The sequence below is a fragment of the Aquarana catesbeiana genome, linkage group LG01, assembly GCF_042186555.1.
Source record: "Aquarana catesbeiana isolate 2022-GZ linkage group LG01, ASM4218655v1, whole genome shotgun sequence".
Lineage (NCBI taxonomy): Eukaryota > Metazoa > Chordata > Amphibia > Anura > Ranidae > Aquarana > Aquarana catesbeiana.
In genome coordinates this window covers 241,615,081-241,633,048 of record NC_133324.1, presented here as the reverse complement: position 1 = coordinate 241,633,048, position 17,968 = coordinate 241,615,081, and the positions used below count along the sequence as shown (strand labels likewise).

The window sequence follows — 17,968 nt, the reverse complement described above, 5'->3', positions numbered from 1 at the left end:
AGACGGTGGAACCGGGTGAATCTCTAAAGAGTGAGGCTGATTTATGGCCAGGTACTACTAACTTGAGAACACCGGATTCTATTAAGGAGTAGCTAAGGTCCCTCTCCCCCCCCTTCTTTTGTTTTTACAATGGTCGTCTTGTAGGTGTGTTTGGGGTTGTTATGTTGGAATACTGCCCTGTGGCCCAGTCTTCGAAGGGAGGGGATCATGCTCTGCTTCAGTATGTCACAGTACATGTTGGCATCCATGATTGCCCCAATGAACTGTAGCTCCCAAGTGCCAGCAGCACTCATGCAGCCCCAGACCATGACAGACCATGACACTCCCACCACCATACTTGACTGTAGGCAAGACACACTTGTCTTTGTACTCCTCACCTGGTTACCGCCACACACGCTTGACATCAGCTGAACCAAATTGGTTTATCTTGGTCTCATGAGACCACAGGACATGGTTCCAGTAATCCATCTGCTTGTCTTCAGCAAACTGTTTGTGGGCTTTCTTGTGCATCATCTTTAGAAGAGGTTTCCTTCTGGGATGACAGCCATGCAGGCTAATTAGATGCAGTGTGCGGCGTATGGTCTGAGGACTGACAGGCTGACCCCCCACCCCTTCAACCTCTGCAGCAATGCTGACAGCACTCATACATTTAGTTCCCAAAGACAACATCTGGATATGACGTTGAGCACGTGCACTCAACATGGTCAACCATGGCGAGGCCTGTTCTGAGTGGAACCTGTCCTGTTAAACTGCTGTATGATCTTGGCCACCGTGCTGCAGCTCAGTTTCAGGATCTTGGCAATCTTCTTATAGCCTAGGCCATCTTTATGTAAAATAAGAATCCTTTGCCTTATAGCAAAGAGTTCTTTGCCATGATGTGCCATGTTGAACTTCCAGTGACCATTATGAGATAGTGTGAGTGATGATGCCAAATTTAACATAACTGCTCCCCATTCGCAACTGAGACCTTGTAAAACAGGGAGGGAAAATGGCTAATTGGGCCCAATTTGGACATTTTCACTTAGGAGTGTACTCACGTTTGTTGCCAGCTGTTTAGACATCATTGGCTGTGTGTTGAGTTATTTTGAGGGGACAGCAAATGTACACTGTTATACAAGCTGTACACTCACTACTTTACATTGTAGCAAAGCGTCATTTTTTCAGTGTTGTCACATTAAAAGATATAATAAAAATATTTGCAAAAATGTGAGGGGTGTACTTCTGTAAAATTGTGTGTGTATGTAAATTATATTGGACATAGAGCACCAGCGTAATAATGAACATCTGATGGGTATCCCATGTTCTGCTGGCTTCTTGGTACTGTAATGATCCACTTTCAGTGATGCCAGAAACCCCCACAGCTGTGAACTTCCAGCGCTGTGACTGCGACTGTGAAGGACTCGTAACCCTGTAATAATCCACCTCTCAGTAATGCTGGGGATAGGGTGGGTTAAATGCATCAACTCCCCTTTTTGCCCCCTGGTCTATTCACATAACTCCTAGTATTCTACCACATTTCAGTGTATTCTCTGAATGGAGGAGGACAGAGGGATGACAGAATCTCCCTGCCCATTGACAGAACGCATGGCATTCTGGGAAAAGAATACTACAAGTTTTGTGAATGGATAGGGGGAGAAGGGGATGCTGAGCAGCATGAGTCTTTCACAGTCGCAGCTGCAGCGCTGGTAGTTCACAGCCGTGGGGGTCTCCAGCATCACTGAGGTGAAACCTGCACATGCGTGGGAGTATGCAGCACATCTGTGTCTGCGTGGGAGATTCCCGTGCATGTACACAAATGCCATCAGACTTTGCAAGGTCTCCAATACCAGAAACCAGTGCCATGTGTGCATATGCGTAGGAATCCCCCCGTGCATATACAGACATGCCACTGATCTCTGCCAAGTACCAAATACCTGGCAGAGATATATGGCACATCTGCGCATATGCAGGATGTTTAAAGGTGGCAGCACAGGAGAGCAGGGGCATTGGGAGCCAGACCTTGCTGGGGTAAAGTTCCTCTATTTATCGGGAAATGTTTTTTTCATGTGGCAATTGACATGGCTGTTTAAAAATGTCCTATACGGTTTTTGCATATTCACAGTATGCCCTTTTCTGTCACATTTTAATTTCCATGTTTTCCACTGAAATAATCTTACCAATGAGTGATCATGTTTTAAAAGTGATTACTGAGTATTGTACATGGGGGAATCCATATTTGCACTTTACATTTGCAGGATACTATTGGTAGGCTGCCCAAAGAAAATTAGTCTGCATGGCTGTCATGCTTTACTGTTTCTTGCTCTCAGTGCATTATAATCAGTCTGCTCATACTAATTGATAGCAAGACTTGCTGATTAAACTGTATGTCTGGGCAAAATAGATATATTCAGTACACCTCTCCAATTCATGCACACTTCCTCATGTTTTAATGTTTTAAAAATGTATAGATCCTGCCAGAAATCCAACAAGCTACTAACATCCTGTTTTAGCGGATTTCTTGCGTGCTCCAGCTGAACTGAAATCCTGAGCAGCATGTTGTGGGGGTGAGGTGTTCAGTAATCATTTTCTACAGTGACAATGCTGCTCCTCCGATAGATGCAATACAGTAAGTGAGTGTTGTCACCCTAGTACAGGAGGTGTGGTAAGGGCAGGAGTGCCAGGTGAAAATAAAGATTGATCACCTAAAATATACCGTTTAAAAGAATACTTTTCAGAAGAAAAATAAAGGGTTGCCTTCTGAAAATGCTAGTTACTTGAATTTCTTTGGCTACGATACTTTTGAAGTAACTGACCTGGAACAAGCAACTAGTAAAATCAGGTCAGTGGCTATGAAAGCATTAGTCCCTGCATTTACACCTAAGAGAGTAATGCTGGGTACACACGGGCCGAAAACGGTCAGTTCAGCAGGAACCGAAAGACTTTTGGCCCATGTGAAGTTTGACAGAAGCCAGTCTGTTGAATGGGCATGCTGAACAACCAGCATCCGCTTGGCATCCGATCAGCACTTGCAGCCAGTGGCTGTGAGCGTTAAACAGTGTGTTCTGCTGGGGGGGGGGTTGTGGTTGGTCCCCCTGTCAATAGCACAGCAGGGGAGATTGCTGTACTAACATTGCTTATGTGTGTACCAGGCTTAAGGCAGGACATACACTGTGCAAATTTCTTTCAGGAAAGAAATTTGCATGATTCCCCATCAACACAGTGTTGGGGAATCGTCAATTGTCTTCTCGAGGCGGGGGGAAGCCATCCCTGCCGGGAGAAGACGGTGATTATCGCTAGTGGTTATAGCAGCTGCTAGCGATAATCGCAAGGGAATCTGGCAGACTGGTTGTACCCAAGTTGATCGATCAACTTGGTACATTCAGCCTACCCATTAATGGTTTGATTCTTGGCCGGTTCAGCAGGAAGATTCAAACCATGTATGGCTGGCCTAAGAGACTATTCTTGGTAAAAAAAAAAATTTTTTAAGCATTTTTTTTTTGGGGTGTAGTACAAGCATTTTGCATGCATATCAAGCTTTAGGAGTTTGTTTCTTGTGTTGGGCAAGGGGGTGAGAGCAATTTTGGAGAAGAGAAGTTCTTCAGGCATAAAATGTGCGTACAGTGGGGAAAATAATTATTTGATCCCCTGCAGATTTTGTAAGTTTGCCCACTTACAAGGAAATAAAGGGACTATAATGTTTATCATAGGTGTATTTTAAATGATGGAGACAGAATATTAACCAAAAATCCAGAAAAAACACATAAAACAAATGCTATAAATGAAGTTGCAGTTCACTGAGTAAAATAAGTACTTGATCACCAAGCAAAACATGACCTAGTACTTGGAGAAACCCTTGTTGGCAAGTACAGAGGTAAGATGTTTCTTGTAGTTAGTGACCAGGTTTGCACACATCTCAGGAAGGATTTTGGTCCACTCTTCAGATTTTCTCTAAATCTCTAAGGTTTCTTGGCTGTCTCTTGGCAACTCGAAGTTTCATCTCCCTACATAAATTTTCTATAGGATTAAAGGGGTTGTAAAGTCAGCAGGTTTTAATGCATTCTATCCATTAAGATAAAAAGCCTTCTGTGTGCAGCAACCCCTCTAACACTTACCTCAGCTCCTTCTCTGTCCAGCGATGTCCATAATTGTCTCAGCTGTCCGAGATTCTGCCTCCTGATTGTCTGAGAAACAGCAGCATTGTCATTGACAGTTGCTGTCAATCAAAGTCAGCTAGTCAATCAGGAGAGAGAGAGGGGGCTGGGATGGGTTGGGCTCCATGCCTGAATGGACAGAGGGAGCTGTGACTTGGCTCAGGTGCTCCCAAAGCAAACTGCTTGCTGTGGGGGCACTGAACATAAGGGAGGGGCCAGGATCACAGAAGAGGTGGCATATAATAATGCCACCACAAGCACAGCGTGCATTATTTATGCATTTTCACATCGCTCAGGTGTGAATGCAGCCTAAAGTGTTATTAATCCAATAGGTAATATTTACATTATGTAGCCACGCTATAAATATGTAAACCGGTGTGATTCTTCTTGTTTCCATTCGCCTTTATTCTGCACAGGAATTTTTAAATTTTTTTTATATATATTATACAACACTGATATTTTTGCAGTTGCTACCATCAGCTAAGGACTTTCTAAGGCGCCACCACAGCATGCACACTTTTCTTCCTAAGGACTACACACATGAGTCTAGCAGACCAGCAGAAACACTCTGACTTTATAGTGCTTGAGAAGTGGTGTTTCCGGAATCCTGGAGTTCTGCTTTTAAATGCATGGGTGTAATCATGGGCCTTAAAGCCAGAGGGTCAGTATAACAGCCAGGCAGCTATCAATTTCAATTTTTTCAGTAAATCCAGCCATCTATACTTCTGCCGTAAGAAGTCTTCCTTTACAGACCAGTCCTCCTGGATAGGGCTGCACAGTGCAAAAAGTGGTATTAAAGTTTAGGGCAACATGCGCCCTGGGACAAAGGCCTGGTACTTGGACTACTTGCAATCCAGGCCTTTGTCCCTGGGGCATACTGCTCAAAACGATAGTACCACTCGGTGCACCATCTAGCCGCAGCAGTTTTCAGCCTTCCATAGAGTTTCACAGTCTTCCCGCAGCAAAGTTGGATGGTGTGCTTTTTTCTTCCACCCACGCCTTAATGCTGGCATCTCATGCAGCTGGGCTAAACACTAAATGTCAGTATAGATCAGAAGCTCATCTGTGTACAGTTTGACCTGCACAAACCTTTTTCTATCCAGATAGCTGTTAATGGCTGTAAATGTTAACCTGTGGATCTCCAGACACTAAGGCCCATGTAAGGTTTAGAACTCTTGAACCGTTACACTGCCAGGAGCGTACAGTTTTGTGGAGACAGGTAACTGTTTCCAACTGGCCAGGTCAGTACATCAGATGTCCATGGCAATGCTCCTTCTGCTACAAACTTGTGGTCACTTCAGTGACATGTCATATTTACCAGCCCCTTTCTTGAAAGAAAATAGTGAGTGATTGTGTTTACTATTCTTCATTTTGTGAATTAATAGGGGACCTCTGTACAGAGTGCCTCCTCGCCATTCATCTGCAGTGCAGCTGAGGCTGCAGACAAAGGGACTGCTGCACAGGGATGCATGAAACACCTGTGCATCCGTGTGGGGGTAAATACAGCCCTCTGCAGTTATTCGCTTTAGTATTCCTCATGTGGACAAAGTAGTAGAAATTTAGCAATTTATGTAGGGTATGTTGTATTTGCATGTGCTAATAATGGTTTTAGTTTTTTTTTTATCAAAAATATTGTTTGATAAACATTTGCACAACTATTGCGGGACCTAAAAAAAAACAAAATACAAAAGATAAAATAAGATCCATAGATTTAGATGTATTCATATGAAACCTGGATATTGGCCCAAATTTATGGAGCAGTGAAAAATTTGTGGTGTAGAGAGAAGCGAAGAAGTCACTAATAGGTGACTGTCAGCTGCAAAAAGATCACACTTATGGATATGTGGTCCGCATCAAACCCCATGGATGTCCTGAATTGCAGTTGCCAGGGTCTCGATCACTATTGTGAAAATCAAAGCGTAAAGTGGACATCCCTGCCTTGAGCCCCAGGCAATGGCAAGTGGCTAGAAGAAATAACCTTGCATCCTAACCTGTGGGGTGGGGTAGAGGACCTTTACATTCCCCAAAACTTCCAGACTTTGGGAGTAATTTTAGTTATTTACAGTTTTTTGCGTACCAGCGTTTTTCACCATTTTGCAAAAAGGTGCAATATTAGTTATTAACTCAATACAGCTTTAGCTTTTATATTTAGCAGGAATTTTATAAGTTGTGCTGTTTGTGTCCGCTAAAATAATGATTTTAGTGCATTATCATTTTGGTAAATTTTTGCACAAATATTACAGGACCTAAAAAATCAGTAGCATCTTCTTTTTATTTGACCAGTCCTTTTTGCTTTTAAAAAATGAATGGTTTGGGGCTTTTACAAACTCTGAAAGCTGTAAGTGAAAAGTAAAACAAGGGAAAAGTTGCAAAAATGGTCTGGCCATTTATGTTTAAATGTAGGGTGCATAGCATGGAAGCGAAAGGGTTAATGTACTGTAAACCTAATTAAGTTGCTTGTCTCTTCCATTGGGCTGACAGGCTGAATGTACTGTGGCAAGTGCTGCTTTACCTGACATGAACTGATCAAGGTGTAAACACAGAATGATAGACCGTATGTAATCTGTTGCTAAGCAATTTACTGCTGCCCTATCTGTGAGTCACTTCTCTACATAGACTGGAGTGACATGACTAGGGTAGATCAGAGGTCATCCCTAAAACTCCCAAACAACCCTCCAAGAACTCCACCACCCTTCAACCCCAATAAAACACTTAAAGTAGAAGTAAACTCCCTTGTAGTATTTTTACCTATTGGTAAGCCTATAATAAGGCTTACCTATAGGTGCAGTAAATATCTCCTAAACGTGCACCGTTTAGGAGATATTTACTTTTAGATGCAGCCAGTGACGTCACTGGCGTATGCGCTCTGCTGTTCCTTCAGGGCCCTGCCATAAACGGTGACATCCATGCCGGCTCGGCCATATCATCGAAGCCCTTGAATTTGTAAGGAAGATTGGGTAAAGATAAATACCAACACATTTTGACTTAAACTGCCCGGTGCCATTTTCTTTCTTTTTTTAAAGTGGTTTACTACCTCTTTAACACGAAATGGAGTTAAATGGCCATCAGACCTTTTATTAAACTGCCTAGGGGACATTACAACTTGCCCACAGACCTTACAGGTCTACCACAACCTGGTCCCTTTTATTGGACAACACACAGCCAGAGCACACCATACCAACGGATGGTCCTCACAAGCAGATTTTAATCCCATTTAAGGGGTTCCAACTGCTAACCCTATTGCCATATTGCCTATAAAGCGTCTGCATATATAGCCAATACTAGGGAGTGAGGGAGGGACGTTCATCCGATGGCTTCCAGGCTCTGATTGTTACAGTTCAACCCCTGCCTACAGTTTAAAGTGGAGGTGCGCCCAAAAAAAAAAATTAAAAACCTGCAGCTACACATACTGCAGCTGCTGGCTTTTAATAATAGGACACTTACCTGTCCTGAAGTCCAGCGATGTCGGCACCGCAGCTGATGTTTCCAATAGCTGTCGGGTGCCGCCGCTGCCATTGCGGTTAGGGGACCCGGCAGTGTAGCCTTTCGGCTTCATGCCGGGAACCCTACTGCGCATGCACGAGGCCCGCTCCTCTCTCCTACTGGCCCGGTGATGGAGGAGGAGGGAGCCCCAGCCGTGACGTCAATAGCCGCGGCTTAGGCTCCCGGAAGTGGGAAAGGATACCTGTCAAAGACAGGTATCCTGTCCCCCTCCCCCCCGAAAAAGTGCCAATTGTGGAACCGAAGGGAGGGAGGAATCAGATCAGCGGAAGTTCCACTTTTGGGTGGAACTCCGCTTTAATCTCCTATACTTCTCCTCATCACCCTGTCTCATTGGCCAATCACGTAAGTAAACCTCCTACATCTCTCTTTGAACACGTTCACTTTGTGCTTTCTGGTTCCTCTTCCACCCTGTCATGCCAGCGCTACGTTTCCTTCTTTCCTTATAGCTCTGGGCCTTCCTTTTTATAGCATTCCCATTTTCCATGATAACCCGGATTGTGTTAGGCTTCCTAATTCTAGAGCTGCATATGGCCTGATCGCTAACAGATTTTGTGATCCACATTGTGCCCAAATCTAACAGCAAAGAGCTTTTGGTCTATATAGCTAATAAGAGAATAGAAGTAGTCATATGAAGACTATGTATACAGTAAAGGTGATCTTTTATTAGTCACCTTCCATTCTGGGAGCTCATTCAAGCTCATATCTGTCATCTAAAACTTTGCTTGAGAAGATTATAGGCAAAACTTGTCTAAAACAACCTTTCACTGAAAATAACTGTCCCATGTCTGGATACATATACTGTGTTATTGCCTTCTAAAAGGCTAACAAGATACAGTATGAGTCCAGTTATTGACAGAGCTGTTTAAACTGCATAAAACAAAGCACAAGGCAAAATGGCTAAAAAAATACAATACAAATCATGCAGCCTGTATAATTGCTATCTTTCTAAGATTGGCTAAAAAGTCAAACATGGCTTCCTTGGTGTACAGAGCTCCACCAGAAATGTCATTTCCTGGCAAACAGTTCCCAAGCAGTTCTTCTGTAATTACAACACTGTGATTTATCAGAGCTACAGCAGGATGATCTTTCTATAAGGGAGGATTTTATTTCAGTAAATGTTAACCTTTGCTAGCCTTTCCAAGGGTTTCACTTGCACAACCCTGGCAAAAACAAAAAACAGTATTTCTGCAACCATGGTATAGGTGTGTATACGTACCTCTTTTGTCATTTTAAAGTCATAGCAAAAGGGTACAATCACTGTGTGTTATCCCAGCAGGGATGGCTCCCGAGCCCCCCCCACCGGGAGTACACAATAGCTCCGTGTGAGGCATTCCTCCATCAACCTGTGGTTGCAGGAAAGAAAATTGCCCCGATCTATAGCCGGCTTTAGGTTGTTTAGTGTTAAAATCATAAAGTGATCTCATTCAGAACTGATGCCATACGCTTCCTCATAGTTAAACTTTGTTGGGTTCTTTTTAGGTGCATGCCAAATTCCGCTATCCTTTCTATTATGAAATGTGTTGGTATGTCCTGGAGAGATATGTTTGCACTTTAACCAACCGCTGTTACCTTAACAAGGAGTATCAGAAGGAATCAATGCTATTTGGTAAGTGCACTGTGCTTTCTTAGATTGATAAATAACTGCTTTACCATTTCATCTACTTTACCGAACGTTAATAGATTGAACCTGATTGACTGGATTAAAACTTGTTTACACAACTTTGTATTCTTATTTTATAAAATTCCTGTTTTATATTATTTTTTTTATTTTACCTTATTTTATAACTTATTTTTTTTATTCTACAATATTTATGTTCTGTAAATTCGTATGATGTATTTGCAGAGTTCAAATTAAATATTATGGCCTTTAAGGATATAACCATACAGTGTGCACATAATCTTTCTGATCAAATAAAGAACTTTAAAGGTGGAAAACATTGAAAATTTTCTATTTTTTTTTTTTTTTTTGCAAACACTTGTATGCTGTTCTCCTGCTTTATGATGGCACCACTGTATACATGAGTCCAGCGGCACACAGCCATTCATGGTACTTATAGGCTGTTCGCTGCACCTAGGCTTCCTGTGTGGAGGAAATAGGCTTGGCATGAACAGGCTCAGGCGGCCCTTGTAAGAGCCGCAATACTGCATCTGTGCATCAGTGGTCTGTAAATGAATTTGTACATTATTGTCTAACAGGAGGCTGAATAATGTGTATATCTTGGGATGAATAGATCCCAGACAACCTGGCAGTCAGTATACCTAAAAAAAAACAGAAATTGAGAAGGCATATAACTTATTTCAGTCTTTCTTTCTGGGGAACAATGGAATTGCATCTTTTACTGACTCCTTGAAGGTTCCTGCTGTCTTACATTAGATTTACCAACACATATGGTATAATAAAGCCATCAGGTTGCAGTAAAATATTCTCGCTACACCAGTTGTATTCTTGTAGTCTTTAAGAGGAGGTCCAGCCTCCTTCAGAAAAAATTAAAAGTCAGCAGCTACAAATACTGTAGCTGCTGACTTTTAACATTAGGGCACTTACCTGTTCAGAGATCGTACAAAGTCACCCGTTTTTTTTCCATCGGCTCTCGGGTGCTGCCCCCGCCATTGCCTATGAGGGAAACCGGCAGTGAGGCCTTGCGGATTCACAGCCGGTTCCCTAGTGCTAATGGCCCGGCAGTGGGGGAAGGAGGAGGGGGGCCGAACTGACAAAAACAGGTACCTGCTCTTCCCCCCGAAAGGTGCCAAATGTGGATGTGGCACCGGAGGGGGGGGAGGCAGATAAGTGGAGCTCTGCTTTAACTATTGTCCTCTTTGCAGTGAAATCAAAGCATATCTAAACCAACATTTTTAAAGTCAAATATGTTGTTTCACATGCTACTGTAATTGCAAAAAGTTGAATCATATTGTATATGTCCTGTTTTCCATTAAATCATACTAGCAAGATATATCCATAGACCCTTCCTGTCCATGGGTAACAACTCTTACTCAGGTCAGCTGTAGCATTTCCACCCTTTCCTGTGTGCTCCCAAGGTGGACTAGAAGCAGGTGTGCCTATACAAAGTGCACTGCCATAGTTACCATAGTAAAACTATGATGTTCAGTGGCTGCTGAAGGCTCGTACAGCCACAATCCATACAAAGAGACTACAACAGTGCATATCACTGGTAGAAAACATTTAAACAAAGTTGAGGGATAACTATATTTTTTGGAACAAAATAAGAATGCAGTCTTGTTTTTTACTCCACGGTATTAAGTTTTCCAATAATTTAGTTCTATTTTATTTAGTTGTTTTTTTTTTTTTTTTTTATCTTGCAGCTTTCTAGGATAGCTATAGCCTTGACTTTTTTCAGGAATACCAAGAAAGCCAGCAAGTATTGAATGTTTTCGTTTAATTCCTTGTTGGTGACGTGTCCTGGCCACAACTTTTTGGGTTACAGTCAGAGCACCCAAATCTAGTGTTTCAGTTTTGAAGAGACTTATGCCCCGTACACACGGTTGGATTTTCCGACGGAAAATGTGTGATAGGACCTTGTTGTCAGAAATTCCGACCGTGTGTAGGCCCCATCACACATTTTCCATCGGATTTTCCGACACACAAAGTTTGAGAGCAGGCTATAAAATTTTCCGACAACAAAATCCGTTGTCGGAATTTCCGATCGTGTGTACACAAATCCGACGCACAAAGTGCCACGCATGCTCAGAATAAATAAAGAGATGAAAGCTATTGGCTACTGCCCCGTTTATAGTCCCAACGTATGTGTTTTACGTCACCGCGTTCAGAATGATCAGATTTTCCGACAACTTTGTGTGACTGTGTGTATGCAAGACAAGTTTGAGCCAACATTCGTTGGAAAAAAATCCTAGGATTTTGTTGTCGGAATGTCCGATCAATGTCCGACCGTGTGTACGGGGCATTAGTTGACTTACCCACTACCTTTTCATCTTATGAGGTCTGTCTGCTTGCTGCAACCATTATGTATATACATATGCCGTATACCACCATGTGAAATGTTTTTTGTATGCAGCAACATGAGTCAGAAGCCCTTTTGGGATCTAGGATGTCAACCTGCTAGGGAGGACTTGCCACTACCATCTTTGGGGGTGTAAGAAGGGGAGGAGTTCAACAAGCCACAAAATCGTTCACCTTTTACTGAATGTCAATTTTTGGTAGACTAACCTTTTGCATGGGATATTCAAGTTTCTACTTCAGAATGAAAGAGCAAGCTTTGTTTCAAAGTGCTGAAAATAATGTATACTTTTATTAATGTTTGTCCTAGAATCAACAGGAAGGCCCAGTATAGACAGCTTGTCCTCAGATTCTTGGTTAGAAATGGAGGAAGAATCCTGTGATGCTCATACGCTGGATGAGAAAGATGATCATGGAGAAAAGATATCCAAGTTATCTGGGGATGAATCCTTGACACCTAATAGTACACAGTCTGATGGCAAAGAGTCAGCAGAAAAGAAACAAAAGGCTACATTAATGCACTATTTAAAAAGGACTTTATCTAATGACTCTGATGAAAGCTCCAGGTCTGTTGTGCACAGTGACTTCCCAAAAACCCCATCAGAATCTCCATCTACAGAGGTGACTTCCAGATGGACACACCTCACAGAGTTTGAACTAAAGGGCTTGAAAGCCCTCGTGGAGAAACTAGAATCTCTTCCTGAAAATAAGAAATGTGTTCCAGATGGAATAGAAAATCCACACGCTCTTCTGGAAGATATGAAGGTTGGTATAGTAATTTTGATACTAGATATGTAAACAAAAGAATCATTATATAGTGTTAAACAAATTTTCTTTTTCACTTAATTTCAAGTCTAATGGTGGTGCAATTTTGATTCAGTTGTATCTTGGATATAGAGCAGTTCTGTCGCAGAGGGAAAATGTAAATCATTTGATAATCTGACATGCATTTGCTTCTGTTATCCTAATACTGCTAACTCTTAAAGTTTAACTAAACTCCCAGAACAAAAATGTAAAAGTTGCGGCTTATCAGTGCTTAGATGTGATGACTGCGTTAAATTTTATTTTTTTTAAATTTTATTTTTATCTGGTCAATTTCACCTCCTGCAGATAACATTCTTCTTGTCTTCAATTTTTTTTTTTTTTATCGACTGTATCTGTGGTGCCAGCCATAGTTGTCACAGAGGCCGGAGTTCAAATATGTCTGCCTTTGTTCATCTCCATTACATGGTGGAATGATAGGACTAGTAGTTTACACCGTGGCAGGGATGAGGATGATGATGTTTATACTTTCTGAGTAATGCAGAGGAAGTGAACAAACACTGCATTTCTGGCAAAATGAACAAGTATTTTCTGTTCTTGCTGAAAATGTTCTTTTGCCTGAAAAGTGAAAAGCAATGCAGCCATCAAATTGGTAAGCTGCAATGTATTATATTTTTGTGTTAGTCTATAAGGGCTTAAACATTTTACAGCCATGATTCTGTCTCCAGTCTGGAGGCGTCCTTGATTCAAAAGTCAGTTAGCACACACTCTATAGCCCCCTAACCTAACCTTACTTAGAACCTTCTCATCAATCATTCTTACTTATCTCTCCATGATAAAGGCATCATCCTCTGGTTTTTACCCGTCTCCATCTGAAGTCTTTTGTACTGCTAGCATCTCTAATGTAGGGGTATGACCCTATTCAGGTTTAGAGACTTGAAGACTAGTTGGTACCAGCACCAGTGAGGGTAAACACAAAGGGTATTTCATTGAGCGATAAGACGGCATTTTCATGGTAAGGTTATTAAACAAGTTCAATTGCAGAAGGAAATGATGCTCTGTAAAGAATAGAGCATAGTTTCTGTTGATATTACTTACTGTCCCATCACAGCTGATATGTTATAACCTTCCATGCATTTACAGTGGATATAAAAAGTCTACACACCCCTGTTCAAATGTCAGGTTTCTGTGATGTAAAAACAATGAGACAAAGATAAATCATTTCAGAACTTTTTCCACCTTTTTTAATGTGACCTATAAACTGTACAACTCAGTTAAACAACAAACTGAACTCTTTTAGGTGGAGGGAAGTAAAAAGAAATTACTAAATTAATATGATTGCATAACTGTACACACCCTTACACTAATACTTTTATTAAAGCACCTTTTGATTTTATTACAGCACTCAGTCTTTTTGGGTATGAGTCTATCAGCATGGTACATCTTCACTTGGCAACATTTGCCCACTCTTCTTTGCAAAAACACTCCAAATCTGTCTGATTACGAGGGCATCTCCTGTGCACAGCTCTCTTCAGATCACCCCACAGATTTTCAATTGGATCCAGGTCTGTGCTCTGGCTGGGCCATTACAAAACTTTAATCTTCTTGTGATGAAGCCATTGCTTTATTGATTTGGATGTATGCTTTGGGTCGTTGTCATGCTGAAAGATGAAGTTCCTCTTCATGTTCAGCTTTGTAGCAGAAGCCTGAAGGATTTGTGCCAATATTGACTGGTATTTGGAACTGTTTAGGCCCCATGCCCACGGACGTTTTTACAGCCACTTTTTTGAGCGTTTTTTGCAGCTTAAAAACACATCACCATGTTGGCCTATGGCCTCATGCCCACCATGGCGGTTTTGAGCTGTAAGTGGCATAGGCGTTTTTAAGCTCCAAAAAAACCCAGGACCAGTGTGCTTTGAGGCTCCAGCGCTAGAGCTGTAAAAACACCAGACGCAGGTCAAAGGTGTTAAACGCGATTTAACGGGGCTTAACGCTGTATACACAGCGTTATGCACCGTCCCGCTTTTCTCTGTCTCTATTCAAAATCAATGGTTCCCTATGGGAGCCCATTTATTTGAATAGAAGTCTCACTAGAAGTCAGCTCAAGATGATCCGACTTCCGGTGCGAGTTGTGTGCTGAGAATCTTGAAGGGGAACCCGATTTTGCGTGGGGTACCCCCCAAGATCCATACGAGACCCTTATCCGAGCACGCAGCCCGGCAGGTCAGGAAAAGGGGGGGGGGGACGAGCGGGCCCCTCCTGGACCATACCAGGCCACATGCCCTCAACATGGGCAGTGGGGGCTTTGGGGCAGAGGGGGCCCCTGCGCCCCCCACCCCAAAGCACCTTGTCCCCATGTTGATGAGGAAAAGTGTCTCTTCCCGACAACCCTTGCCCGGTGGTTGTCAGGGTCTGCGGGTGGGGACTTATAGTGATCTGGAAGCCCCCTTTAACAAGGGGCCCCCCAGATCATGACCCCCCACCCTAGGTGAATGAGTATGGGGTATGGGGTACCCATTCACCTAAATAAAAGTGTCAAAAATAAACACACTACACAGGGTTTTAAAGTATTTTATTAAAGCAGCTCGGGCTCTTCTCCTCTCCCAAATATTCCACATACATACAATGGCGTGTATAAATGAAAAACTGGAATTCATAATCATCAAATTTAAGCAGAAACATTTTAATCATAGATAACCACTTCAGCTCCAGAACATTTACTCCCCTTCATGACTAGGCCATTTTTTGCAATACGGCACTACTTTACCTTAACTGACAATTGCGCTGCCGTGCAACGCTGTACCCAAATAACATTTTTGTCCTTTTTTCCCCACAAATAGAGCTTTCTTTTGGTGGTATTTGATCACCTCCTGTATTTTTTATTTTTTGCGCTTATAAACAAAAAATGACCAACAATTTTTGAAAGAAAAAACCCACTATTTTTTACTTTCTGTTATAAAACACATTCAATAAAAAAAAAAATGGAAAAAAATCAAATTTCTACATCAGTTTAGGCCAATATGTATTCTGCTACATATTTTTGGTAAAAAAATCCCAATAAGCGTATAATGATTGGTTTGTGCAAAAGTTTTGTAGTGTCTACAAACTATGGGATATATTTATGACATTTTTATTTATTTATTTTTTGCTAGTAATGGCGGCGATCAGTGACTTATAGTGGGACTGCGATATTGCGTTAGGAAATTGAACATTAACTGACACTTTTGACACTGTTTTGAGGACCAGTGACACGAATACAGTGATCAGTGCTAAAAAAATATGCACTGTCACTATACTAATGACACTGGCTGAGAAGGGGTTAACATCAGGGACGATCAAAGGGTTAGCTGTGTGTGGGAGGTGCTTTTACTAGGGGAAGGCATGGATCCATGTCTCTGCTTTGCAGGGAACACGGGATCCATGTCTTCCTTACTAACAGAACAACAATCTTCCTTGTTTACATAGGCAGACTGCCTTTCTGCCTGTGTACCGAACGATCAGCGGTTGCCGGCGGACATCAGGTCTGCGGGATCCGAAGTATACTTCGCAGTGTGGCCGCTCTGTAGCAGTAAAACTGCTATAGAGCGGTCGGCAACTGGATAAACACATTATAAAGGTTAATCACCACTAGGTGTGAACCATCCTTAAAAAGTGCTGATAGTGCAAACAAAGTCCCAAAAATAAGTGCAAAGATGAATATCAATTTTCCTCCTTAATAAATTCATATGCAGTGTCCCCAAGGACAAAAATAATCCATTTGCAATGCACTCACCGGATAGATGAAATGTATAAGCAAATTTTATATACTATTTATCATATTTTAATAAAATACTACACTATATACTATTTCTGCATGGGCTCTATGGTGTGAGCTTTATAGAGAAAGGATAACTGGCACCTGAGCTGTTGGGAGTCTGATGAACTTCAGGCGATATGGATTTATATTTGTATTTGCTTATACATTTCATCTATCTGGTGAGTGCATTACAAAGGTGGTGGTACGGTGCACTGTTAATGACAACGTGGATTATTTCTACACTTGGGGACACTGCATGTGCATTTATTAAGGAGGAAGATTGATATTCATCCTTGTACCTAATTTTGGGACTTTGCGCGATTAGCACTTTTTAAGGAGGAAAATTTGATTTTAAAATAGAACTATAGGAAAAACTTTTTTTTCAATTTGGATAGAGCAAGGGAGGGTTATAACCCCTTTCAGATTTTTTTTTTTCACCATCTGTGCAGAGATTTCCCATCACTTCCTTTCCCATAGCCAAACAGGAAGTGAGAGGTTAGAGCAAACTAAGGGCCTCCCAGTTTACCAGAACTAGTGTCCCCATTGGAAGATTTCCCCTCTATTACTTTTCTGGGAACAAACTAAAATTTGGGATTTTCTTTTTACTTTCACTTTCACTAATAATGGCAAACTGGACAAATAAAGAGGGTGAATCTCCCTGGCAGCAATAAAAACTGACAGAGGTTCTAATTCCTCTCCCATCTAAATCTAAAAAAAAAGTTTTGCCTTTCATTATACTTTAATCTCTGCACTTCTTTTTGGGACTTTGTTTGCACTACCAGCACCTTTTTAAGGATGGTTGCCACCTAGTGGTGATCACCCCTCATTACATGTATTGTTTGTTTATGCTAAAGAAAATTGGGTTTACCGCAATTTGATTATGAATTCCAGCATTTAATTTATGCACGTTATTCTATGTATGTAGAATATAATACTAATATATCTAATAATATATATGACAACAGAAACTTGATATAGCTACAGATACCCCATATTGCCCATAATCTAGAGGAATGTGGTTTTGTTGCCCTCAGAGATGGCTAAGAACAATGTAATTGACAACCACACAGTTGTAATCTCAAAAGGTTTCTGGCAAGATCAACAGGTATTTTTTGAATTTACCAGATATAACAAAATGCTTTCATCAGACAAAACGAACCAAATAAGAGAAGTCTATTTTTGGGGTCTACATATACTTTAAAGTTTGTTACTCCAAAAAATGAAGATGCAATATATGTGCATGTTTATGCATATTATTGTTAGAAAATCTACCCTTCAAAATTCTTCTTAATACTTTTACTTAAAAAAAAAAATCTGTTGATCCTGCTAGCTCTGCTGGGTTCCTATTTCAAACTGACCAAGACGAGCACAGAAGCAGATCTGCCCTGCCGTGGTCTGTTTTCATCCCTGTGATCATGGCCGGGAATACGATACATGGCGTGCCTGTATTGCTTCTGGTCAGTTTGGCCATGCTCCCTCCTAGCTCATTTAAAGCGGGGTTCCACCCAAATTTTGAACAATATCTGTATGTATTCTCTTCCTTGCCTAGATGCTGACATGCCGTTTAAAAAAATTTAAATCGCCGTAATTACCTTTTATTTTTCTATTCTTCTTTGCACTTCCTGGTTCTCCTCCCGTGGGAGTAGGCGTGTTTCTAGCCTCTCCCAGACTCCTGGGAGCTAGTCTCAGGCTTCCCAGGATGCCACTGAGCATGTGCGGGAACGAGCGGTGAATGCTGGGAGCACAGCCTTCACCACATCCAGGAAATAATTGCTTGTGGGCTTCAAATGCCCACAATGAAGA

The 17,968-nt window shown here is 41.6% G+C and overlaps 1 protein-coding gene across 5 annotated transcripts in view; it reads left to right on the top strand.

Moving 5' to 3' along the window:
• Positions 1–17,968, top strand: part of KDM2B (lysine demethylase 2B) — a 209,119-nt gene that overhangs the window by 97,997 nt on the left and 93,154 nt on the right. For all 5 annotated transcript variants that reach the window (XM_073626678.1, XM_073626654.1, XM_073626645.1 and 2 more), the window contains 2 exons: positions 9,114–9,240; positions 11,918–12,372. In XM_073626678.1, coding sequence (XP_073482779.1) covers positions 9,114–9,240; positions 11,918–12,372 — 582 coding nt within the window. The remainder of the gene's footprint in view (positions 1–9,113; positions 9,241–11,917; positions 12,373–17,968) is intronic.